General features: G+C 40.3%; 3 protein-coding genes across 3 annotated transcripts in view; 2 read left to right on the top strand and 1 right to left on the bottom strand.

Moving 5' to 3' along the window:
* LOC308413043 (GTPase IMAP family member 5-like) overlaps positions 1-4,759 on the bottom strand; it is a gene marked incomplete at its 3' end in the record, with an annotated part of 46,726 nt that extends 41,967 nt beyond the window's left edge. The window contains 1 exon segment of the mRNA XM_080907828.1: positions 4,568-4,759. Coding sequence (XP_080763954.1) covers positions 4,568-4,679 — 112 coding nt within the window. The 5' untranslated portion in view covers positions 4,680-4,759.
* Positions 1-27,855, top strand: part of LOC308412596 (caspase-8-like) — a 105,445-nt gene that overhangs the window by 39,459 nt on the left and 38,131 nt on the right. The window lies entirely within an intron of this gene.
* On the top strand, positions 8,040-10,314 carry LOC308383270 (GTPase IMAP family member 9-like). Its single transcript, XM_080861132.1, has 2 exons — positions 8,040-8,093; positions 9,156-10,314. The coding sequence occupies exons 1-2, from the start codon at positions 8,078-8,080 to the stop codon at positions 10,142-10,144; spliced, it is 1,005 nt and encodes a 334-aa protein (XP_080717258.1). The 5' UTR covers positions 8,040-8,077; the 3' UTR covers positions 10,145-10,314.

Genomic DNA, 27,855 nt, shown 5'->3' with positions numbered 1-27,855 from the left:
GTTTGCATGAACATGCTTTTCAGCATCTCTTTATTGACCGCTTTTCACACACGGTTGCTGTACGCATACAGCTGGCTTACAGCCCGACAACACAACAGCAGAGAGAGCACAGACATTAAGGCAGCGAGGCATAATTGCGGGTCCCGCTCAGGTGCGTCTGCCTCCCCTGCAGCGGCGCTGCAGACGACGCCCCGCCACACACATTAACCTGCTAAAATACATATTTAGGCAGAATTTTGCAAATATCTACTTTTTTTTAGCAGCATAGTGCTTTTTTTTCCAATTATTTTTTAAAAGTCAGGTCAAGGCTCCAAAAGCCCAAAGGTGATATAACAGTTTTTGTTTGCTACATGGATCATTTTAGTTAAAATGTTGGTGACACAATAATTTCATCCTAGTGGCACTGACATATTCATAGGGTTAATTTTTGAGACAAAATATCATGAGGTTGTCATGATTTTGCAAATGTTCCACCTTGTAGTGCAGTTTGCACAATTTTTATTTAAAAATGCACTCACCCTACAAACATTACTGATGAGTCAAGATCTGCACAAATTGACAGAAACGCTGAAGCAGCTCCCCATTTTATTCTTATTGTCATGTATGTCCTATTTGTCAGGTGACAGAAGAACCAACACAGAGCTCAGAGAGCAATGGTGATGCAAGATCACAGGTGAAATTAGATGATGACTTGTTAGTTCGTGACTGTATTTGAAGCACATGTGTGACTGCATGTATTTGGAATGTCTCACTGTTATTTATCAGGTGACAGAGGCAGCACTGCCATGTTGTAGCTCAGACAGAAGTGAAGAGGCGAGGTCACAGGTGACTGACTGATGATTTGCTATAGATTAATTAGTATTGTCATGAAAGTTGTTAGGCTGCTGATGTAAATTGATTCATTAGTGTATATTTGACAAAGAATCTGAATTGACAAGTCTCACTTTTTATATGGCACGAATCCATGTGTTATTTTATCAGGTGGCAATATGTCCTAGTACAGTCAGAGGGGAAGACCCAGGGCCAAAGGGAAGGCACATCAAGCACATAATAATAATTTTAATAGGAGGATAAAACACATGTACAGTGGCTATAAAAAAAAAAATCTACACACCCATATTCAAATGCCAGGTTTTTGTCATGTAAAAAATGACAGCAAGTCAAATAGTTCCAAAACTTCTTCCACCTTTATGTGACAATGCACCTGAAAAACAAACAGAAACCTTTAAAGGGGGGAAAAATAAAATAAAAAAGTTTAAATAACCTGGTTGCACAAATATGCACACCCTTAAACTAATACTTTTTTGCGGCACTTTTGCCTTTTATCACACTATCAAATCAAATCAAATCAAATCACTTTTTATTGTCACATCACATGTGCAGGCACACTGGCACAGCACATGTGAGTGAAATTCTTGTGTGCGAGCCCCACAAGCAACAGAGATGTGCAAACACAACAACACAAACGAGCAAAATACAAGAATGGCCAACCTGAAACTAATAAATATATGTACAATATATAATAGTGTATGCATTTCTGGATGCATATACTATTATGCATGCACTAATCAGTCTTTTTGGGTAGCAACCTATCAGCGTGGCACATCTTGATGTCGCAATATTTGCTCACTCTTCTTTGCAAAAAAACCTCCAAATCAGACAGATTGCGAGGACATCTCCTGTGCACAGCCCTCTTCAGATCACCCGACAGATGTCGGATGGGATTCAGGTCTGGACTCAGTCTGGTCTCTTCCAAAACGTCAGTTTTATTCTGGTGAAGCCATTCTGTTGTTGTTCTGGATGTGTGCTTTGGGTCATTGCTGTGCTGAAAGATCAAGTTCCTCCTTATAGACCACATTAGGGTTGGCGAAAGTTGTGAAATTATTTGACTTGCTGTCCTTTTTTTAAATGACAAAAAACTGGCATTTGAACATGTGTGTGTTGACTTTTTATACCAGAATGGGGTGAGAGGCAGAGAGACACAGACGAGGGACAGGACACCGTGGACCACAGACTGACACGAAGTAACACAGACGAACCGGCAACAGGCAGGAGAACACACAGGGCTTAAATACACACACCAGTAATCAGGGGATGAGGGACAGGAGGGCAACACAGCTGGGAGAAATCAGAGCTGACGGGACAGGGGAAATGTAAACTGAACACACTCACATCAGACAGAGACCTTCACAATAAAACAGGAAACTCAGACACGGGGAACCAAACAAGACACAGATCTAAACAGACAGCTTCACAAACAGATGGGGTGACACCATAGACAGACAGAGACACAGACTCAAAGGCAGACCGAATATAACACATAGAACTCAAACAATAATAATAATCATTATCATAATAACCTAGAAAATGATAACTAAAAGCGCTGGGTCACCGACCCAGGACCATGACATAGACCTCACAACAGCAGACACTTGCTTGTCAAATTTAAACGAGCTATCCAGTAATATGCCCAAACTACTGGCATAATCAGAAGGGGAGCTAGCAAAAAGGCATCAGAGCAGCACACAATTGGTCGCGGGGGATGTTACTATCGAACACCACGATCTCTGTTTTCTTTTCGTTCAGGACAAGAGAATTACTCTTGAACCAATCTTTAACCTCACGCATGCATTCACGAAAATAGTGAAAAGACATAGCAAGATCATCAGTAATCTCAAAATAAATCTGTATATCATCAGCATAGCAATGAAAGGCAATTTTATACTTCTCAAAAATTGCTCCAAGAGGGAGCAGATATAGTGAGAAGAGAATAGGTCCTAATACAGATCCTTGAGGCATACCACAGCGTACAGGTACCGAGGAAGATGAGAAGTTGCCCAAATTAACCAAGAAAGACCTGTCAGCAAGATAAGATTTAAACCAGTTGAGGGCAGTGCCTCTTATACCCACAGTATGCTCAAGTCTTAGTAGAAGAATGTTATGATCGACCATATCAAAAGCAGAGGAAAGGTCCAATAAAACCAGGACCACAGAGCGTCCAGAGTCAGTGCTTACAAGAAGGTCATTAAGAACTCTAAGCAAAGCCATTTCAGTGCTGTGCCGTGGCTTAAAGGCAGACTGAAATTTCTCTGCAATGTTGTTCGCGTCTAAATACGCCTGAAGCTGCGAAAGAACTAGTCGCTCCAGGCAGAAACGGAAACTTAGAGAATGGTCTATAGTTCAAAAGATCATAACAATCAAGATTCTTTTTTTTAGAATAGGCTGGATTACAGCATGCTTAAAGGCCAGTGGGACAGATCCAGAGAGTAGAGAAAAATTCATTAAGAACAGAATGCTCGGTCCAATTACATCAAAGCAGCCCTTAACAATGCGTGATGGGAGAATATCAAACACAGCATTGGTGTTTTTCAGTTGATTAACCAGCTGCTTCAGAGTCGGAAGTAACACGGGCTCAAATTGATGAAAAGTTGACTTACACTCAGAAGAAAAGACGGGATAAGAGGCAGACGAAGAGGAACGCTTAAGGGATGAAACCTTATCTAAAAAAAGAATTTGAAAGCGCTCACAAAGAGCTTGTGAATACAGTAAAGGCATATTAGGACAGGGATTAACAACAGAATTAAAATTTTTAAATAGCATATGGAGGTTGTGACCATTAGCCAGAATGACTTTGGAAAGAAAAGATGCCTTAGCCATTCTAGCAGCAGTTTGAAACTGTGAGCGGCTAGTCCGTAACTTGTCATAAGAAACCTGAAGCTTATCTTTTTACCACTTCCTCTCATCACGGCGACAAACACGTCGTAATGCACGCATAGTATCATTTAGCCAGCAAAGAGAGTAGGTTCTAGAGCACTTCATTTTGATGGGAGCAACAGAATCAAGAATAGAAGAACAAAAAGATAACAGGATATTAGCACAACCATCAATCGAGCAGAAAGAACAGTCGTCAGGTACAGCCAAATCAGGGGTAGATGAAAATAATGATAACAAAATATCAGCATAACCATCAGATCAGCGAACTGGGCAGCAGTCAGGAATCATAAACGCCAAATCTAAAAAAAACAGAAAACTTTGACACAGCTTCAGAGCTGAGTACGCGTAGTGGACAAGAAAGAGCTTCAGACTGCGGTTCAGCAGCAGATAAGCCAATATCAAAGGAAATAGGAAAATGATCTGAAATCCCAGCGTCATTTATATCCTTAATACAGATATCCAGGCCATACGTAAAGACCAAGTCCAAAATATGGCCTTTAATGTGGGTTGGTTCATTTACCCACTGAAGGAGGTTAAAAGAGTCCATTAAAGCAAGAAAGTCTTTAGCAAGAATAAGAACAGAATCATATTTAAAAAGAACAGAACCCAAGAAGTCGGCAAAGTCCGAGATAAAACACTTGTTATATTTGGGCCAACACACACAAAGTGGTCGTGGAAGCAGTCATCTCCAATAACTGAACTTCAAAACTAGCAAAGTTAGGCGAGGAAAGTTGCCGAACATTATATACGTTTTTAAAAACCGAGGCTAAACCACCTCCCCTACCAGAAAGCCTCGGTGAACTAAAAAAGGCACAGTCCAAAGGAAGAAGTTCAGAGAAAGGAATGAGCTCACCAGGGCGAATCCAGGTTTCTGTAAGGAATAAAACATCAAGGCCGCTAGTAGAGACGAAGTCATTTAAAACAAAGGTCTTATTTACCAGCGACCTGACATTAAGCAGTGCCATCCGTGGCCAGTACAATGTGCTAGGATTTAAAGGTCCACATCTCACTATGTTGATGTGGGACTGTGAAAGCAGTATGCCAACATAGGAGAGTTGTCTCGCGTGTGTTAAGAAAGGCAAATGTGCTTGTAGCAGTATAGAAGTTACTGCATGTGGTACTCTAACAGTCAGAGTGTGTCCAAAAACTATGTCAGCAGATTTTTGCACTGCCTCTGCAGCTGCTGCACATGCTTGTACACAGGTGGGCATTCCTGAGGCCACTGTATCGAGTTTGCTTGAATAGAAAGCTAGTGGCCTGTGTTTTTCTCCAAATGATTGCGTCAATACTGCTTTCATGTGTTCCGTCTACATTTAAGTAGAATGGTTTGTCATAATCTGGCAATGCAAGCACAACGTTAGTTTGGAGCATGAGTTTTAGTTTAGTAAATGCTCCTTCGGCTTCTGGTGTCCACTGTATTTTATCTTTTAAAGCAAGATCTTTTCCATAGATTAGGTTTTGCAGTGGTTGTACCTGTGCCGCATATTCTGGAATCCACGCCCTGCAGAAGTTACATAACCCGAGAAAACTCATCATCTGTTGCTTAGTTTGTGGCTGTGGTGCATTTTGTATATCCTCTTTTTTTTTGTTTAGTAGTTTTTTCCCTGCACCTGAGAGGGTGTGGCCTAAGTATGTTACTTCAGGTCTCCATAATTGGAGTTTATTCAGAGACACTTTGTGGCCTTTTTCTGCTAAGTGATGTAACACCGCCATAGTATTTTGTTTACACCCTTCCTCTGTGTGGCCAGTCACGAAAATGTCATCTATGTAAAGTAGAAACTGCCCTCCTGCTGGCAGGAGGCAGGACATCATTGATTTCTTTAAAGCTTCAGCATAGAGAGTGGGGCTGTTTTGAAACCCCTGAGGTAACCTAGTATAGGTGTATCTCTGTCCCTCAAATGTGAAGCCAAACAGATGGTGTGAGTCAGGATGTAAAGGCACTGAGAAAAAGGCGTTTGATAAATCTATCACTGAGAACCATTGTTCTTTTGGTGTGACTTGATTCAGTATAGTGTGAAAATTTGCTACTACTGGTGGTATCATTTCAGTAATTTAATTTATTGCTCGCAGATCATGTACCAAACGATACTTTCCAGTATTAGCTTTCTTTACTGAGAAGATTGGAGTATTGCAGGTAGCAGAATTAGTTTTTATTAGAATTCCTGCTTTTTCCATATCCTTCATCACTGGCTTAATCCCTTCTGTTACTTCCTTAGATAAGGGGTATTGTGGTTTAATGGGCCTGTGGGATGAAACAGTCTGTACTGTTACTGAGTCTGCGTTTTTTATTAATCCCACAGTTGGTCCATCCGACCACAATGTTGATGGTAGGTTTTTAAGTGCTGGTTCCTCTTCCAGCGAGAAAATTTCTCATTCTTATGTGCTGTGGTGCAGATGATCGTTGGGTGTAGTTCTTATCACCCAGCCAAGTGTGTATCTCATGCACCCTGTTCTTTTACCCTGTGCCCAACCCTCTTCTTCTGTAGGTGTATATTTAGCATTTTCTACCTTTTGCAGGATGTTACCTAATTGATACCATTGAGTACCTGCTTTTTTTGCAACTGACACATGGGGTTTTGTGATCCTGTTTAGTAATTTCAGAGTGGTTTACTGATACGGCCTTCGACTTAACCCTACAGGTGACGCGGTATCAGTTTTATGAGATGAAACTCCTTTGTCACCAGTACGTGAGCCTCAGCAAAGAAAAAAAAGAAAATAAAAAATGAAAGTAGTTCAGCAGCGTATTGTGCTGTAAAATCAACTTACTTCCAGACACATACACACATAGACATTTGCGCGCTAATTTGTCACAAAGTATTTTACGGCTACCTCTAAAACCAGTCTAAACTTAGTTCTTTTTGCCAAACTTAAACCTATTTTATCACGTTTCTTTAAACCTTTGCGGCCGTTTTATACTGTATATCAAAATAGTGTTTCTCACCCTCAGACATCTCACTGGTGGTTTGGATTGTCAGACTGAATCCCACCGTGGACCAGACTAAGGACACCGGCCCGAATCCGAATTTAACGGTCCAGGTCTTTCGGCCTCGTCTAAGAGCGCTGTGCACAGACTTCGGTGCTGGCTTCCCACGGCGTCAGAAATCAGTGCTGGATCCTAGAACAGAGTCACAGATAACAGTTCTGATGTTTCTGCCCCGGCTACGAAGGACCAAAATAAATGTCAAGAGATTTATTCTAAAAGACACTTCTTCAGCTGAGAGTCAGAGAGTGGAGACACACACGCTGAATTTTTACTTGCAATGGTGATCACAGAACGCTCACACCAGAGTGGGAGCCCTGTGATGTGCGCTCTGTTCTTGCACTTGTCTTTATTTATACACGAGAAAAGTAATACAATAATGAATACATCTGTTCATAGACAGAGGAATGTTAGTGCGTATGTATGTGCATGTGTGTGTTGTGGGATAGAAGAAGGGAGTGAAGATAAGAGTGGTTCAGGTTTATGTGTGTGTGTTGTGGGATTCAGAAGGACGCGGCCCCGCTTCTTGTTAGGGAGTGCAGATAAAAGTGTCCAGCTCTCCTCTTCCTGGCAGGAGTGAAACAGTAATAGCTTGTTCAGCTATTATCGCTGTGAGAAAGATTTATAAAACAGAAACAAGTCTTGTAGTGGACAACAGTCTAAGTCAGCGGTCCCCAACCCCTGGGCCTCGGACCGGTACCAGTCCATGAGTAGTTTGGTACCGGGCCGCGAGAGTTGAGAATCAGGTGTGAAATGTATGGTTTTCAGGGCTTTTATCGGTTTTAAGCGTTATTTTGTTATCGTTTTTATCGTTAACTCTGTTTTCCTGGGTCTTTTCACGTGTGTTATGAAGAAATTTTCTTTTTTCCGGTACCGGTACTAGTTTTATTTTGTTGTATTTATCCGCGACACCTTAAAGGCCGGTCCGTGAAAATATTGTCGGGCATAAACCGGTCCGTGGTGCAAAAAAGGTTGAAGTCCGCTGGTCTAAGTCATCAAAAGGTCATATGCAAACTTATATCATTAAAAGCTTATACTGACTACTAACAATTTTCCATTGACAAATAACTTTTAATAAACAATATTCAGGAACAAAAAAAAGATTTATTCACATAGTAGTTAATGCAGACAGATGCTGATTTCTGAACACATTTGAGTCCATGTCCGGTTTTAGAACAATCAGCTTGTAACGGAAATAACGGGGCCAAACTATAATTTCACTTTCACTCTGTGTTCAGTAGAGTCATTGTAGGTGTGGTTTGGCTCATGCTGCCTGTTGAAGAAGCTGCAGCACAGTCTTTGCCTTTCACTTCTTACTCCACTTCAGTTGGCTATAAAACACTGTTTAGACTGAACATCGACAGAAGCAATTACAACCCAAGCATGGCTGGCAAGTTCGGTAAGTCATCATGTTAGTCATGTTTTCTAGTGTTACAACAGTGATCATGGCTGATTTAAAATCATGGTTGGTTGGCAGGTAGGTCGATAGATTATAAAAACAAAAACAAGATCATTGAGGTCAGTATTAGAAAAAGACCTGTGATGGTTTAAATAAATGTTTTAAGTCTGAAAGAGAGTAGGTAGAAGCTTAATGTTTATCAAGACCTACCCCAATATACAAAAATGAACAAAAAATAAAAACTACATTTTGCACTGCCTACATTTTCATTAGCTAATAATAATAACAAGCAATAATAATGGGCAATAGGAAGACAAAGACTCACTGTTCTCCTTTGGTCATTACTATTGTCCATAGTGCTCCTTTCTAACCATGTCAACCTGCTCCTTATTTAACCAAGTCTCTGAGACAGCAGTTTGTGAATTTTGCTCTGAGATATGGAAGAGAGGTCATAACTTTTGAATGTCCATTAAGATTTCTGCTATTAAATATGTTATCCACTGTAACATTCTAGTTACATGGTTCATAAGTGTGATATTTACAAGCCATTCGTGATTATATCGACCAGAAAAGAAAAAAGAAATCCAGAATAATTGCATTTCCTGATAGCAGAGTGTCAGGATCATTACTGAGGATGACTCTGATTTCACAGGATCAACAGCAGAATAGAGACTTGTGACCCATCTCTGTAGATGTTGAATTAACTTTTGACCATCTACCAGAACATTTGTAACCTAAAATACCAACCCCAAACCCGGTGCATGATCAGGTATATGTATAATAAGTACAATATATTTCATGCTTGTGGGGATAGGTTAATTGGATAATCCAAATTGCCACTAGGTGTGAATGTGCGAATGAATGTGAGTGTGAATGGTTGTCTGTCCCTATGTGTTAGCCTTGCCACAGACTGGCGATCTGTCCAGGGTGTACCCCGCCTCTCGCCCTATGACAGCTGGGATATGCTCCAGCGCCCCCCGCGACCCTGAAAAGGATAAGCGGAAGCGAATGGATGGATGGATGTATTTCATGCCATGTATTCTTTCTGATCTTTCTACACAGATTTCTACACAAATGATGAGATGAGGATTGTGATGGTGGGGAAGACTGGAACTGGAAAGAGTGCTACTGGAAACACTATTCTGGGCCGTGAGTGCTTTGAATCCAAGTTCCGTCCCATATCTGTGACTGTAGAATCTTTCAAAGGAAAAGCTACAGTGGATCGACATCGCGTTGCTGTCATTGACACCCCGGGCCTGTTTGATACCAGGCTTGATGAAGAGGAAACTCAGAAAAATATATGCCAGTGCATCTCCTATGCTTCTCCAGGACCCCATATCTTCTTGGTGGTCGTCAGACTGGGCAGATACACTGAAGAGGAAAAACAGACGGTGCAAAAGATTCAAAAAATCTTTGGCCACGCAGCAGACAAATACAGCATGGTTCTCTTTACCCATGGGGACCAACTTGAAGGCACCACTATTGAAGAGTTCTTGCAAGGAAGCTCAGACCTGCAGGAACTCGTGGCCAGATGTAACGGTCAGTACCACGTCTTCAACAATAAAATGAAGGACCGCTCTCAGGTTACTGAGCTGATCCAGAAGATCAGAGAGATAGTCCAGAAGAACGGAGGAAGCCACTACACCAACGAGATGTTCCAAGAGGCTGAGAGGGCGATTGAAGAGGAGAAACAACGCATATTGAGAGAGAAAGAAGAAGAAATACAGAAAGAAAAGGAGAAAATGGAGAGAGAAATACGGGAAAGATATGAGAAAGAGATGCAGAGATACAACAAACAACTCCAGGCTGAGAGAGAGAGGGAGAGGAAGGAGAGAGAGGAGGAGAGGAAGAGGGAGAGAGAGGAGAGAGAATGGGACATGAAGAAGTTAAAGGAGAAGTGTGAGAGAGAAGTGGAGGAAGAAAGACGCAAGATTCAGTCGAGATATGAAAATGAAGCCAGAGATGAAGCTGAGAAGTTTAATCCATTACCTTTGCTGGTTGCAGGAATTAAAACACTTGGGACGGTGTTAAAATTTTGGCTTCGAATTTAAATTTTCACTCATGCATTGAATGACAGTCAGGATCTTTTTATATAGAAATGCATGACTGCCGCTCTGTATCATTGTTTTAAACTTTTTCTTAGCGTTCCCTGCCTGTCTAGAGTTCCTAGCATGATGTCACAGATAGCAACAAGTTCAAAAAATGTAATATTTTGGGAATTATATGTAAGGTTCCCGTAAAATTTTTTCAATCTTCTTTCTGAAGTTTTGAAGCTTTTTCGTCTTTTTTTTTTGCTACCTGTTTTCAAACAGCAGATCCAGTGGACATATTGAATTTCCTTTTTATGTTATCTTAGTGATTTATTAGTTGGAGTTCATACTGTGGGCTTTTGGGAAATTCACAGTGTTCAGTCATTATTTTAGTTAGAGATATCTATATGTATGTATCTTTGTAACTTCTCTTGTTGCCAATGATGTTGTTTTTTTGTTTGTGAGATTTACTTTTCTTCACTTGCTTGGTGAACGAATCCATCTTTGCTCCAACTTTTACCTTCCTCTTGACTCAGTTGTTTGCGTTGCCTTTGCCTTCACACGTGTGACTCGCAACCTGACAATAAACTTAGATTTGTGAACTTTGTGCCATGACCTCTAGAACTGTAAGCATTTGTCTGTCATGTGAAGGCTGTGTGCAGGCAGGAGTGGTGATATGGAGGACCCTAAGCGCAGTCGGGCATATGGACAGGTGTAGATCACGACAGGACACAGAACTTAAATACGCAGAGGGAGCAATCACAGAATGGAAAACAGGAGGGAAACACAGCTGGGGCAAATCAGGCCTAACATCTCAAGTAACATCTCCCTGTTTACTGTTAAATACAGTTGGTAAACTCTCCAAAGCCCAGGTCATGTGATCACAGCCTGTCCCACACCCCCAAATCTACTGGTTATTACTTTGGAGCAAGTTCTATCCTTCCTTCACCTCTATACCAGATCTTACAAGTCCACTATTTACTTAATGCTACCCCTACCCCTAAACAGACTACACAAACACATCCTGTGTGTTTTGTGATATTTCCTGATCTGTCAGAAATATTTTTCTATTTTTTTCAAGCAGACTTTAAACTCAGATTATATTTTTACAGATAATCACAATAACATAAGGGTAAGCAGACTTTAAAAAGTCTAGAGGTGTGCGAGCTGATTGACCTGAGGCACCAACCAGAGGGCGGTGGGCCAAACAGGTGGTGCAGTGGGTCATCTGTGATGGCCCTGGTTTTCCTGAGACAGGAGAATCTGGCCTGTATAACCTCCAGGGGTGGCAGAGGGCAGCCAATGATGTTTTGGGGGTGGGAGTCTTGATTACCCTCTGTGCAGCCTTCCTTTTCTTAGCAGTGGCCCCTGCACACCAAACACCTAGACAGTGGGAGAGCATGCTCTCCACTGAGGACCGGTACAAGGCAAGCAGCAGTTTCCATGCAAATGTCTTCTCCTTGTCCACAAAACACATTGAGCAAACTCCCATGCACCATTAAGTATCCTCAGGAGGGTAAAGAGCTCGTCCAGTGTTCCGCAACCGGGACAAAAACTGAAAACCACCAGGTAGTGATTGGCTTACAGCAGGGGTGCCCAATCCCGGTCCTCGAGAGCTACCGTCCTGCAGCTTTTAGATGCATCCTTGTTCCCACACACCCAAATCAAATGAATGGCTTGTTATCAGGCCTTTGCCAAACATGATGGCATGCTGAAGAGGTAATCAAACCATTTGATTCAGCTGTGTTGGAGTAGGGATGCATCTAAAAGCTGCAGGATAGTAGCTCTCGAGGACTGGGATTGGGCAGCCCTGGCTTACAGCAACACCAGACTGAGACAGAGTCCAGCTCTCTCCAGGAGACTGGTTCCAGAGCCAGATCTAGCTGGTACATTTCAACTTCACGTAATATATTCCATATCCTAATCGCTAGTCTTGGTAGCCAGGGGTCTGTCCAGCAGGGTCTCCGCCCCTGGCCGCCGCCCAGCACACAATGCACCTGACCCCTATAACACCTCCTGCAGGTGTTGGACCTACAGGAGGGTGGGCCCATGTCCCTTTTCCAGGCTGTCCCAGCCAGCCCACATAGATTAAGGCCTGCCCACCAAACGCTCACTCCTGGGCACCCTCCACGGGCCTGGCTCAAGGGCAGATCCTGGTAACCCTATGCTGGGCAACTGTACCCTGGATATTCTGCTCATTGGGGTTTTTGAATCACTCTGTCTGGTCCCTCATCCAGGGCCCATTCGCCATGCAAAACCCTACCAGGGTACAAAAAGTCCTAGACAACATAGCCTCTGGGATCACTGGGACATGCAAATCCAGGAATATAAAATAAATTAAGAATATAGAATGGTGGTTGAGGATACAATTCCAAAGATGTATAAATCTACTTACCAAGGCATTATCATTCACAAAATTCTTCTTGCTGTACATTCTTAATTCATTTCGTATTTGTGCTGCAGTCAGGTTGTTGTGTATCAGCACTTTAAAGCCTAAGCTTGTGAACACTGTGTTCAGAGCATCTGTGCCACATAGAAAAGAAACAAATGAAGGTATAGCAGTAGATTACAAAACCAAAGAATATCTGATCTGTATGTGCAGTAATTGGTGCAGGTCTCAGTGCTTCTAGTTAAAACAGTCATACATAAATCGGGTCATGATATGGTTTGAAGGTCAGAACTCTACCTGCATCCTTCTGAGTTCCCCTTCGAGCACGTAGATATGTTTCAGTAGTGAAGGTCTCATTATTGATGATCACACATAAACCATGAGACGTATGAGTCAAAGTGTAGTATTCTGACTACAGGACACAAACAAAGCAAATGTGAATTATTATGTTTTTACATTAATATAAATGTTAGTGTTCCGACAAAAGAATGAATGAAAGCATAAAAGTCTGAATGAACTACCTGATCAGGAAGAGAGTTGGGCTGTGATCGTGCATCAGTGTAAATAATCTCTCTTCTGCCTTAGAGACAAAAGAACAACATATTTACATGTCCAGTATTATTATGACAAAATAATAAAAACCAGAGTGACTGTAGGAATTCCTAAAAAATAATTACAATTTTTTCTGAACAGAGATACTTACAACTGCTCTGAGTTTCAGTTACAGACAGAGGAAGATGGGATTCATTTATGTTAAAAAACCTCTGTGAGAATAAACATCACAGTGATCAGCAAACTGACACACAGAATTAAATGTTCAGAAACACACAGACAGATACAGTTGTCAATACTGACATGAGGAGTATGGGCAGAAATCTGTGCCATCAGAAACTGAATTTGAATAAGTTAAATTTGAATTTGAATTGCTCAGACTGAATCTGAATTGTAACTTGAATAAATGCTTTTGAAAACCGAATTTGAATTAGTCTAATTTGAAATTGAATTTATGGTTTGAAAATGATCATCACTAAATTGAAATTGAATTTTATATTTTGAAAATGAATTGATTTGCTTTGAAACTGCATTTTATCCTTTAAAAATTCAGCTCTCGAATAATTTCAGTTTCACTTCTCACCATTCAGTTTCAGTTCTACAATTCAATTTCAGTTCCAAAATTCAGTTTTTCGGAACTTACATCCGGTTCCGGTTCAAGCGCAGATTAATAGAACTACGTTTTACTAGCGGACCGAAAGTGTTACTGACGGGAATCTACAGCGTCTTGAGCTGAATTAGACTTCAGAAGTCATTCGTCATGTCGAATGACCAGCGGATGAACTCTCAGGTTGGTAATAAATGTATTACATGTATAAGAACAAGCGTCATGTTAACTAATGACAGCCGTACAGTAACTTTTATGCTTATTGTAGCTGTTAGCTAAAAACGCTAATTTAGCGTAGTTTGCCCTGAATTCAGCTTTGACAACAAATATGATCGACCGTTTCTAGTAGAATTCCAAAGTTGTCATCTTGGACCCTCTCAGAGTACCCCCTCTGTATGCTTGCAGAGACCCCTACAGTAGGGAAACATGCTAAACGGTGTCCAAACCTTTGTGTTTTAGCTTTATTTATGTCTTACACAGAATCCCAACTCTTTAGCTAACTTAATAACTTTAGCTAAAGTGAATAGTTAGTCAAATTCATTAGTGCAGCATTACTGGATCACCTCTGTTTGAAGTGATATAATGTGATATACAACTATCACTGAAACAGCAAACTTTGTAAATAAGCAAACAACACTTCTCATTCTCTAAACGTTTGGCCACAGCTGTAGATTACACTATCAGTGCTTGTTCACTCTTGACAATAATAACATTTCTAAATTGACTTTGTGCATTTACAGGTAAACAATATCTAATATTTTATCTAAATGACTGCTTTGTCTTTGAAAAGGGTGAAGAGCCTGAGGCCGGTGACAGTCCAGTTCTACTCTAAGTACATCCTTACAGTGGCTCACAGGACAAGGCCACATTCCTGTCCTGCCAGAAGAGAAGAGAAACTTCAGAGTCTTCATGCAGTTCAACCACACCTGTCATATTCCACATGACAGGGGTCTCAAACTCCAGTCCTCAAGGGTGGACTGGAGTCATGCAACTTTTCCATGCCCTCGAGGACTGGAGTTTGAGACCCCTGCCGTATGGTGTTCATGCTGTTTTCTACCCCACAGTTACAGCATGTCTGACTGCCTGTTCAGCATATGCAAAAATATATGAGTTTAAGCATGTGATGACTAAGGCCTTCCATTATGGTGTTTGTCATCACATGTCACAGACATCTGGATGATCATTTGGAATAAACAAAACTAAAAACTTGTTACTTCATCTTATCTTTATTATTGTTCTTATTTTACATTGTTAGGCGTTAGGTTTATTTGTAGTAGTCCTTTCCAACTTCTTTCCCTCTTCCATGTTACTGTGGCAGCTTGTCAGCATCTATTTGGGGTTGGGAGTGGAACAGAAAGTAAGGAAATCCAAAGTGCCATTAAAACCAGGAGAGGTTCTTATATTTCAGAAGAAGGGATTAATTCGAAAGAAATGACCTCAATGCCATATTTTATTTAGGAACCCTAGAGAGCACTTTGCAAAATAACACATTCTTATAATTTCACCCTCAGATGAGCCAAGCTACAACTGTCAGGGAAGGTGATGTAGGTACAGAGCATATGAGAGTGGTTAAGTTTGTCTCTTGTCTAGATGAAGGCACAAGAGGGATGGATGGCAAGGTGTAGAGATTCAGTATCTTCAGTCTTCAGTGGACACTCCATTTCTGGCACAAAACACCTGTAAAAGATGGTCGATTTAGGAGGTGACCCGACAACTTCAGCCTGTCAAACATAGTAATGGAGCAGTATGTTTAAAAAAAAAAAATCTAATTAAGTAGAATTATTATGGTAGTTAAACACAGTGATAGTTGTATATCATATTATATCACTTCAAACAGAGATGATCCAGTAATGCTGCACTAATGAATTTGACTAATTATTCACTTTAGCTAAAGTTATTAAGTTAGCTAAAGAGTTGGGATGCTGTGTAAGACATAAATAAAGCTAAAATACAAAGGTTTGGACACCGTTTTGCATGTTTCCCTACTGTAGGGGTCTCTGCAAGCATACAGAGGGGGTACTCTGAGAGGGTCCAAGATGACAACTTTGGAATTCTACTAGAAACAGTCGATCATATTTGTTGTCAAAGCTGAATTCAGGGCAAACTACGCTAAATTAGCGTTTTTAGCTAACAGCTACAATAAGCATAAAAGTTACTGTACGGCTATCATTAGTTAACATGACGCTTGTTCTTATACATGTAATACATTTATTATTAACCTGAGAGTTTATCCGCTGGTCATTCGACATGGCGAATGACTTCTGAAGTCTTAATTCAGCTCAAGACGCTGTAGATTCCCGTCGGTAACACTTTCGGTCCGCTAGTAAAACGTAGTTCTATTAATCTGCGCTTGAACCGGAACCGGATGTAAGTTCCGAAAAACTGAATTTTGGAACTGAAATTGAATTGTAGAACTGAAACTGAATGGTGAGAAGTGAAACTGAAATTATTCGAGAGCTGAATTTTTAAAGGATAAAATGCAGTTTCAAAGCAAATCAATTCATTTTCAAAATATAAAATTCAATTTCAATTTAGTGATGATCATTTTCAAACCATAAATTCAATTTCAAATTAGACTAATTCAAATTCAGTTTTCAAAAGCATTTATTCAAGTTACAATTCAGTTTCAATCTGAGCAATTCAAATTCAAATTTAACTTATTCAAATTCAGTTTCTGATGGCACAGATTTCTGCCCATAGAGGAGGTAACATCTGCTGCTGCTGGGGGACTCCTGTAACGAGTACAATCATTTGATGATGTTCACAGAAACACACTGTTTACATCTAAATGTTTTTCTGTGGTAAAGTGAAAAATGTCTCTCTTACCTTGAATGTAGTTCTCTACAATCATTGCCAGCTCTTGATCAAACTCTTGGAGTATTTCATGCAACACACTGACATTTGTGTCTGATATTAAATCTTTCTTTTCCATCTGAGCAAACACATCCAGCGCTGTCTGGAATTAACAGCAAAGATGGTTTTAGTTCACAGAGGCTCTGCAGCTACACTATAAATCTATCAACTGCTTCACAGCAAAATGCTACTCAAATGCCAGTTTAAAGACACAAATCTTCAGCTCTGTGATGAACAAGTCAGCTGGGTGCACAGATCATAGACTGAAATTCTCTGTGACCTTCAGTTTTTAGTTTAGATTTAGGGATGGATGCACTTAGAATAATTGCAAGTTTAAAGCACTTCTTAAATGCTTTCACATTTCAGATCCAAAAGTTAGCTTTATATATGTTTTGTTTATTTTTTACATCCAGTCTATGATCAAGAGAAACATAGAAATGAACCACTGTTCATTATGTTAACACGTCTTTGAAAAATGTGGAGTGGCTTTGTCTTCATTGGCATTTCTGTTTGGTGCCAGCTATACAAAAAAGAGGCTGGTAAGATGGAAGCTGTTAAATTTTGTGGTGGGTCAAGCAAAACTTTCTATATATAAAAGAAGAAAACATAAGATTAATAATATTGCAGGGAAAAAGGTTGATACAACTTTCATTTAGCTGGTTAAATATAGATGTCTACAAGCTCTACAAGGGCCTGATATCCACACGAGGACATTATACTGCCACTGTTCTTTTAAATTTAAAATGTCCCAATATGTGGATCTCACTTTTCTCACAAACAAAAATCAGGAAAAAAAAATAAAAATAAAAATCTGGAAATTCTTTGTTTTTACATTCATCTGCTCACAATCAGCCCAAATAGCAAAGAGAAAGTAAAAATTCATGCCATGAAAGAGTTCGGGTCTTAGGAGGTTAAAGCTGAATTTCCATTGTATCCATTGACAAATAATTTAACTGATTTTTCTTCTCAGTGGTGCTTTAAGAAAAGAGTGTGTTTTGTTATATATGGTCAATTATATTTCAGCCCTGTGACAATTTATTTTCTTCTTGTGATGTACTGATGTTCATTTATTGAGAAATAAATGTTTTGTTAAAAAGAAAATCACCATAGGATTTAAAATCTGAAGCCCAGATACAGTTGTTTCTTAATGACTACATCCTGTAGATGTAGATATGGTGAGTTGATTTTAAAATAGCTGGAGATGTGTGCAAATGCTATCTCACTTTGCATTGATCCAGTGTGCTTTTGAGCAGCTTTGATCTCAGTAGAAACTTCATGATTGCGATATTGTCGTTATTCATAGCATCACATATTTTGTACAGCATCACCCTAACAGTGGGGAAAAAAAGAAGAAAAAATAAAAATGTGGAGAGAAAGCCATACAGACAAAAAGATTTTGTAATTCAAACTGATAGCATTTAAGTACTAATTATTACTATATGCATGCTGTCATAGTAAAGTCAATGTGGGACTGCGTTCACCTGTACTGTGACAGAACAGGACTCCCATCTGTGTCCTTTGATCGTTTGCTATCTATGCCCAGGGACCTGACGAGGTCTACTCAATCAATAGTTGAGAGAAGCTGAGAAAGGAAACAATTGTTCTGCAGGAGACCTTTTTCCTTTAAGCTTGAGAACAGGTCTTTGATATTAGTGATCTGTGGGGGGGGGGGGGGGGGGGGGGGTCATTAGAAAGTCTATCAGTGAATATGAACATATCTAAGCTATCTATCATACTGTCAGTCCTACAAGTGACGCATCCATAAACATGTCAGTAAAACAAGTGGAAGGATAACAGTATAGAACATGTAGCACTGACCCCTTTCAGATGACTTCTGCTAACAACATCACGACACAGGAAGCAAAGTGCTGCCACCTCAGTAGAGTCCAGCTCGTCTTCTAGAGTTGAGGACAAGCTTTGTATCACAGACCTGCTCCCACCAGCACAGGCCTGGATGGACTGATAGATACAAACACTGAGTACCATAGGCTATATGAATGTAGCAACAGTCTTTGAGATGACCCCATGTCATACATCTTGCAATATTATGTGAAGGAAATTGATTAAACAGCACATTATCTCTCTGACACAAATGTTGTAACTTATTTGAGCTGCTCTGTATTTCCAGAAGTAGGACCTCACCTCCATTTGACTGGAGCCGTCTTGTGACAGAACATAGAGAGAAACAGAGTTACACATGCAACCAGAATATGATCACAACTTTTCTGTGTGTGTGTAATTACCATGTAGAAACAGGATGTCATTTTTTAAGTCCTTCAGTTGAGGGAAAGTACTTTTAATGTTTTCATCAGTTTGCAGGAAGTTCAGAAAAGCTCCGCAGGTATCGTCTCCTTTACTCATGATCTTATCCACGAGCTCAACGATGTGTCCCTCCACATCTTTTCCGCCGATACTTTTAAGAATGTTGTACTCCCGTTCAGTGATCAGCTCCTTCTCATAAACTTTGTTGAGGATCAGCCTGTAGTCTCCAGACAGAATCGTTTGGATGGCTGTTTTATTTCTCCTCACAATGTCTTTGGCAGACATGCTGAGTCTGCATTACAGACAATTACACAGTTTAAATATCACAACTGTAACTAACAGCAGCAAGATGCAGGTTTTATTATCTTACAAAGTCTTCATTTTAAATGTAATAGTTATTGCATGTTACCTCTTTTGGTGTCCTTGAGAGTGTGCACACAGATGATTCAGCGGCCCTGCTTCATTGCATTATGTTCTGCAAAAGAATATGCAACTCCTCAAAGCAAATACTTTCATTCTTCTGTAAGCTACTGTACTTGCTGCAGTAATTAATAATGGCTGGAAACAAAGCGATCATTTAGCAAGAAATGTGAATGTGCCTGAATAATAATTTCATGTGTGCCCTGTGGAAGACTACTTAGCCTAAAATGTGTATTACAACAACTTGTTGGGAAAAATTTGTTTAGACATAAATGTTGATGCCATAATACTGCAAACTCAGACATAGTTGTAATTTCTATTCAAAATGTAGCTGTATGAAATGTATGACAGTCCGTTAACCAAATAATTCAGATCTTCTCTGTCTAAAATGTTAAGTGACAGACAAAATAATAATACTACTGATAATAAATATATTTTGCTTATATAACTGTTTTGTGCACCATCAGTACCTATCAAAGAGGAAGCAGGCTGGACCTGTAGTGTATAACTACTCTGTCCTACAATCAAGTTTATGAGGATTCTTTTGTTTGTTTTTGTTGTTTTTTTCTTTTTCAAAGATAATATTTGAGAGAATAACTAATAACCTCTCAGAAGTCACCCTGGTTTTCTCCGTCCTACCCAAATGTAAAAGGGGATATATTTCCTCAGGCTGCATGTCCCCATCTGCCACATTTGTCCCCATCCTAAAAAGCACCACCACGAAGTAGATCATTAGCAGGCACCTGCATGAGTCAAGCTGTAACTATCACCAGTTAATACAGGCTTGTTTCCTAAATGACCTTAACAGGCTGGAACGAAAGGCACTTATTCAAGTGGATGAGCAGAAGGTGACTCTGTGTGACAGCAGAAAAGTGTGATCAGAGGATTTCATTGAAGATATTTGTTTATTTTTGTTTTTGAACAAAACATTGTTTTGCCATTTTGGCTGGTAATTGCAAATGTAACTCAGTCCTCACAGACAGAAAGTTAAAATGTCGAACACTACAGTAGGAATAAACATGTTTACAGCCTTGGTATTTATAACCAGTTTCATTTCCCATAACTAGTCCAGTTGTAAATGGGTCAGAGCAGGGGTCTCAAACTTAAATGAGCTGACCACACAACTTGTTTTAACATTGCACTCAACAACAAACAAATCCTCTCTAACACAAAAAAGTAACTTAAAGGGCCAAACTCCATCATATTTTTTTCACGTCAATATACGGGTGGTTAGTTTGAGACCCCTGGGTTAGAGGAAAATATCATCAACTAAATAACTCAAGTCACTTTTGGCACAACACGTATAAATGAAATTACACGTAATCACAGGGTACTTGGGATCTAACAGTGTAATTATTTTTTACACTGAATCGATATCGTGTTACTCAATCTAGAATCGATTTTATTTGCAAAATCAATAATCAAAACCTACCCCCACTTAGTCCCTCCATAACACGTACCCTAGAAAGTACTTGTTTCATTGTTTCATTTGAAAACTGTTCTCTCCTTCTTCTCAGCTGGGCCTTTAGCTAGCAACACTGAAAAGAAACTGCACACAAACAGTTCGTGTGTTTGCTGATGTTTGTTGAGCTGATAGAAATGTTGCATTTGAAATTACCTGACACTCCAAAAAAAACCTCACTCCCTTTATGCTCGCTGGTCGTCGGTAGGGCTAGCTAGATGCTGAAGTACCGCAAACATAACTTATGGACACCCGAAGTCGTTCCAGCCACAAGTAAATGTTGCCTCCTGTAATGCTACAGTGGGGCAAAAAAGTATTTAGTCAGCCACCGATTGTGCAAGTTCCCCCACCTAAAATGATGACAGAGGTCAGTAATTTGCACCAGAGGTACACTTCAACTGTGAGAGACAGAATGTGAAAAAAAAATCCATGAATCCACATGGTAGGATTTGTAAAGAATTTATTCGTAAATCAGGGTGGAAAATAAGTATTTGGTCAATAACAAAAATACAACTCAATACTTTGTAACATAACCTTTGTTGGCAATAACAGAGGTCAAACGTTTACTATAGGTCTTTACCAGGTTTGCACACACAGTAGCTGGTGTTATGGTTCAAAATATTGGGGATGGAGACAAGAGAAAAACCACAATAACAACACTGGTCCGGTCGGGTCGAGTCAAACGATGATTTTAATGATCACACACGTGGGAGATGGACACTGTATGCAGACAGCCTCAGATCTCAAAATGGTGGAGGATTGCTCAAACTCTTATAGCCTCTGGTTCTCCCACCTTATCATAAAAGCCTAAACATTCACATGCTTTTCTCTCACACGGCGCCTAAGCTACGACCTTGGCTCCCCGTTTATCTGCTCCTGCTGAGTTGGGGCAGAAAACTCCAGTATATTCTGTTCTCTTCTAATCAGACAAATAAGGCGATGACTTTCTGCAAACAGTATTTCTTATAACATCATAAAACAATATCATTCATCCACAATAAATCAGCAGGCTAATGTAATGCAAATCAGTTTAACGAATGCAATAGTTATCAGCTTCTTCTAATTCAGGAGAATGATGCAAACTAAAACTACATAATAATTCACAATCTTTAGTTAGGGGTATAACATGGCATAAAATAATATTATAATCTAACACTGGTATTTTGGCCCATTCCTCCATGCAGATCTTCTCGAGAGCAGTGATGTTTTGGGGCTGTCGCCGAGCAACACGGACTTTCAACTCCCGCCACAGATTTTCTATGGGGTTGAGATCTGGAGACTGGCTAGGCCACTCCAGGACTTCCAAATGCTTCTTACGGAGCCACTCCTTTGTTGCCCGGGCGGTGTGTTTTGGATCATTGTCATGTTGGAAGACCCAGCCTCGTTTCATCTTCAAAGTTCTCACTGATGGAAGGAGGTTTTGGCTCAAAATCTCACGATACATGGCCCCATTCATTCTGTCCTTAACACGGATCAGTCGTCCTGTCCCCTTGGCAGAAAAACAGCCCCATAGCATGATGTTTCCACCCCCATGCTTCACAGTAGGTATGGTGTTCTTGGGATGCAACTCAGTATTCTTCGTCCTCCAAACACGACGAGTTGAGTTTATACCAAAAAGTTCTACTTTGGTTTCATCTGACCACATGACATTCTCCCAATCCTCTGCTGTATCATCCATGTGCTCTCTGGCAAACTTCAGACGGGCCTGGACATGCACTGGCTTCAGCAGTGGAACACGTCTGGCACTGCGGGATTTGATTCCCTGCCGTTGTAGTGTGTTACTGATGGTGACCTTTGTTACTTTGGTCCCAGCTCTCTGCAGGTCATTCACCAGGTCCCCCCGTGTGGTTCTGGGATCTTTGCTCACCGTTCTCATGATCATTTTGACCCCACGGGATGAGATCTTGCGTGGAGCCCCAGATCGAGGGAGATTATCAGTGGTCTTGTATGTCTTCCATTTTCTGATGATTGCTCCCACAGTTGATTTTTTCACACCAAGCTGCTTGCCTATTGTAGATTCACTCTTCCCAGTCTGGTGCAGGTCTACAATACTTTTCCTGGTGTCCTTCGAAAGCTCTTTGGTCTTGGCCATGGGCTGTGACAGGTGTCTTTTATACAGATGATGAGTTCAAACAGGTGCCATTCATACAGGTAACGAGTGGGGGACAGAAAAGCTTCTTACAGAAGACGTTACAGGTCTGTGAGAGCCAGAGATTTTCCTTGTTTGAGGTGACCAAATACTTATTTTCCACCCTGATTTACGAATAAATTCTTTACAAATCCTACCATGTGGATTCATGGATTTTTTTTTCACATTCTGTCTCTCACAGTTGAAGTGTACCTCTGGTGCAAATTACTGACCTCTGTCATCATTTTAAGTGGGGGAACTTGCACAATCGGTGGCTGACTAAATACTTTTTTGCCCCACTGTATATATCAAACTGCACCAGTAGAGGGTTTTGTCGTTAAAAAGTAGAAGTATGATCCTGTCCATAAAGTTTATGACATTAAAAGTCACTTGTTCCTTGCTGATGATAAATAAATAAAAAGGCCCACTTAAACCCCTAACTATGGCACATGTGTTTGCCTCTTTCATCTCTTTTTATACCACATCTGGTGATTAATGCACGAGCAGGACTGCCTTTCATGTGTTTCTCGCAACGACGAAGTAATGACTCCATTCAAACACGTCAAACCGAAAGTAACGAGCCTGTTTTGAAAATGAAAAAAACCTACTCAAGTGAAGTAGATGTAAATTTAAAACTCTACTTAGCACAGTAACAAAATATTTATCTTTACTGCCCACCTCTGCTGTTGTCCACGTTCAGGTTAATGCATGCACTGTTGATACTTCCGCTGAAGTGTAATCACAAGTGAAACTCGCATTTCTTCTAGAGCCAAACCACACCTACATATCCGGTTGTTCAGTGATGACGCGATGAATCCTACTTCCGGGTCTAAAGTAGTCTGCGTTTAATATGGCTTTTGTGTTGTTAACATGTTTAATGTTATGTATTTTCTTCTATTTGATCTCAAAAAGCTCCTAAAACAGTCAGTGATCACTGTTGACCTCCCTCGGCTTTTATTACTGCTAATCATTTATTTAAGCTCAGTTTTTAAAACCTTAGGATGTAACTACAGCCCAGCCCATGCAGCAGTATATGAATGACTAACCTCGTATTGTGGATGGATTATCTCAGTTGTTCTCCTGACTGAAGTTTGGTCCTTTTACAGCATCCTGCCATGCGATTACATTTGTTCCTGACCACCGAGAACACTCACGTTAACTTTTATCGAGTGGAAAAAAAGTTAGCTTGTTTATATTATGCTAACATAGCTGTGTCGCTAGCGGTCACGTAGCACATCATTATATACCAGCTAGCCCAACTTCAGTAACCCTACAAACGTCACTGCTGTTTAGTTTTCTGTCTTCATTTATGCTGGAAGTGATAGCAGAGCTGTACGTTTTAATTTGTTTCCAAAACCCCGCAGTCAGGACATGCTATATTGTATTTAGATAGAAGCTAGTGAGCTAACTCCCTGCTAACTTCTAGGGTTGCCAACAGTCCCTTAAAAAACGGAATCGTCCCGTATTTAGAAACAAAAGTACACGTCCCGTACTGAGCTAATAAGGGACGCGCTTTGTCCCGTAATACAGTGACAATCAAAAGTAGTCTATAAATGTTTATGGAATTAACACTTTGTTTGAAAACATAATTCCCAGCCCCTCTCCTGCTTTGTGACCAATGAGCTCACAGCACTCTTATGACAATTCGAGTATGACAATTCAGATTACCGCTCATCTCATTGGTCGAGGAAAGGTCGCTTACGGAGAAAATACCGGAAGACAACAGATGACCACAACAACAAGCATGGCCAACAGGGAAACAAACGCCGACACTGCGGTGCAAGTCTCGGACGACAGTACACCTAAAGCTGGGCAGACACTGTGCGATTTTTTTCAGTCACGTTGTTCAGCTCCTGCTCAAACTGCACGATTGACTCGCAGGGGTTAGAAGTTGGTAGGTCACGATGCAGGGTCTCACACTATACAGCCCGATGCTCTGATGCGACCTGAGTGCTCACACTGTGCCTCCATAAAATGAAGGTTATAACAGAAAATCTGTCTCTCTCTCTCTCTCTCTCTCTCCGTCTTTCACTCACACAGACACACCACCACCATCAACTTTGCTAAATTGCTAATGAAAAACATTGATCAGGCAGCTGTGATTGACCAGCAATGTAAATCCAACTATTTTCACGGTTGTTGTGGTCGTGATAATTTTGTGATGCCACATCGAAAAGGCTCGGATGAGCTTTCCAAAGTTCTACAAGTTGTGCCTCCATCGCTTGTGTCCAGATCACACGCTGCACAGCCGTGCTGCTCCGTCTTTTTCACCGACGTTTACGTGTTTGCGTGTGAGCAGTGTGAGCGGCTGCGGTGACACCCTCACGAGCAATTGATGATCGGGAGCTGGTCGTGAGGTGTTAATCGCTTCTCGTTACCCCACGTATACTACACGATGCACGATGAAGGCCAAAATCGGGCCGATCACCAAATCGGTAGCACGACTCAAAAATCGTCTCAAAATGGGCCAAAAATCGCACAGTGTAAGCCCAGCATTAGAGCAGCAATGTTTGTTCCCCTTAAAGAAAGAAAAAAAAAGGCTGCAAAAGTACAGGGAGGAATGGGAACTGTGTGCCGGCGCACTTTTTCCATAGGCATGCTTCTAGTGGTGGGCACATGAAGAACATGAGGGGCGTGAAAGCTCGGGGAACCCTTAATCAATTTTTTGTCCACCAGGCCACGGCAAAAGCAGATATGGTATGTAAACATTGGTTTGTTTTTTTTAAACCCTCTGGTTAAGGTTAATATGGGCATGTGCGGTGAATATCAGCGCTATGTGGCCAGAAGTGTGATAATATAATTTATTTTGTGTAATAAACAACTGCAAGGATAGATGATTACAACAAATAGATGACTAATACATAAAAGTAATACATAGATGAATAATGATGATGAGTTAAGATGCGTAATCATGGGAACAAGCGGGTTTACAAACAGGAGCAGCTGATTAGCATTAGAAAAGCTGAAATAATACCTCAACTGAAGCCAATTGTACTAAATGCACTATATGTGCACTGTTACAAGAATATTTTTCGTGCTATTGTTTTCTATTAATTTATATAATTTTAAGTTAAGCAGGACAGAGTTCTTTTAAAGAAAGATTTACTTATATTCTCAAAAGTTAAGCATGACAGGCTTCTGTTTAAGAGAGAGTCCTGTTTTATTGTGTTAATGTTGTCATTTTGAGCTAAAAATAAATGGCTAAATGATCATTTGTTTCCCATATGGTCATATCACAAAGAACATGCATCTGCTTAAATCAAATTCAAGTCAAATAATTTCACACACAAAAAAAGAGCTACAAAATTCACCACACTGGGAAGGGTGAACTGGGTTGCCCGGCCCTGGCCACGAGGTGTCCCTTATTTTTTTTTCAGGGAGTTGGCAACCCTACTAACTTTCTAACTCCATAAATGGTTCAAAAAAAATAATAATTCTCACTAAAGTTCAACATACAGCACTCTGTAGTTAGTCAGATAGTCAAAATTATCTAAACAATTAAATATTTAATTTTCTCGTTTTATTTTCGCTAAAAAACAGGGTGTATTTTTTGTAAACAAGGTCTGGTGGCCCTAAAATGTAAAATGTTGGGTAAATTATGTGTTAATGTGTTGGTCTTAAGTAAAACTAAGGTGTAACACTGAATTGATTGACAATTTATACTTTTTACTTTAAAAAACAGTCAAATGAAGTGGGGACATTTTTGACCCCTGAGGACCACAAGTGTGATTATGTGCTGCCATTTAAAAAATTTAAATGGTTAAAAAAAAAAATTCTCACTAAAGTTCAACATACAGCACTCTGTGGCTATTCAGATAGTCAAAATTATCTAAACAATTAAATATTTAATTTTCTTGTTTTATTTTCGCTAAAAAACAGGGTGTATTTTTTGTAAACAAGGTCTGGTGGCCCTAAAATGTAAAATGTTGAGTAAATTTTGTGTTAATGTGTTGGTCTTAAGTAAAACTAAGGTGTAACACTGAATTGATTGACAATTTATACTTTTTACTTTAAAAAACAGTCAAATGAAGTGGGGACATTTTTGACCCCTGAGGAGCAAAATTGTATGGAAATCGGGAGGACATTATGAGGGTTAAATCGATAATAAAATATAAATACATATAAGAAACCCCAAAGAATAAATTTGAAACCCAATTGGTTAAGAAAGAACAAGCCCCGCCTCCCCCTGCTATTTACGTGCTCACAGGGCTGGACTGGGACAAAAAATCGGCCCGGGCATTTTGACTAGAGACCGGCCCACCAGGATAAAGATTGAAAATGTGACGTCATTCAGGGGTAAAACAAAGGATTCTGGGAACTTGTGGCAAGAGGTACTGGCGCACGCAGGCGTTCAATTGAACTCAGTTACACAGCGATAAAAAGAAACCCAAAAAATGCCAAGAAGCTGTTGTATTATTAACTGCAATAGCTGGTCGCATGACAGCCACGGGAAGCCGACGGGTAAAGAGATCGTTGTTTTTTTTTATCGGATTACGTCGTTGAAGAGAAATTTTTTAAGCCATGTTTCCGAAGTAAGAGCCGACGGATGGTCTGGATATACCAAATATAACGTCTCAGAACACTTCAGCTCACATGTTGGTCTCCTCCAAGCATTCCCACAAAGGTCAGAGTTTTGTAGTAGTTAATACGTCATTTTTCTTAACATAATTGGTGATATAGGTTACAAGCAAGTCTGGCGCTGAACAGAAATTGTCGCGCTATGCTCCTTTATTTATTGTGCTTAAATAGTGAATTGTCCATCCATCCATCCGCTTCCGCTTATCCTTTTCAGGGTCGCGGGGGGCGCTGGAGCCTATCCCAGTTGTCATAGGGCGAAAGGCGGGGTACACCCTGGACAGGTCGCCAGTCTGTCGCAGGGCTAACACACAGGGACAGACAACCATTCACACTGAATTGTCCTGACACAATATTGCGTTTCGCTTCTGTTATTGCCATGGTACATTGACAAAAACATACTTTTATTCACAGGGTAAAACAGTTGTTTTGTATCACTAATTGTCCAGTGCGATTACAACATACAATATTATTGTCACTGCTA

Source organism: Rhamphochromis sp. 'chilingali', assembly GCF_963969265.1.
Source record: "Rhamphochromis sp. 'chilingali' genome assembly, chromosome: 16".
NCBI lineage: Eukaryota > Metazoa > Chordata > Actinopteri > Cichliformes > Cichlidae > Rhamphochromis > Rhamphochromis sp. 'chilingali'.
The sequence above is the reverse complement of the archived record's forward strand: the minus strand, read 5'-3'. Positions and strand labels throughout refer to the sequence as shown.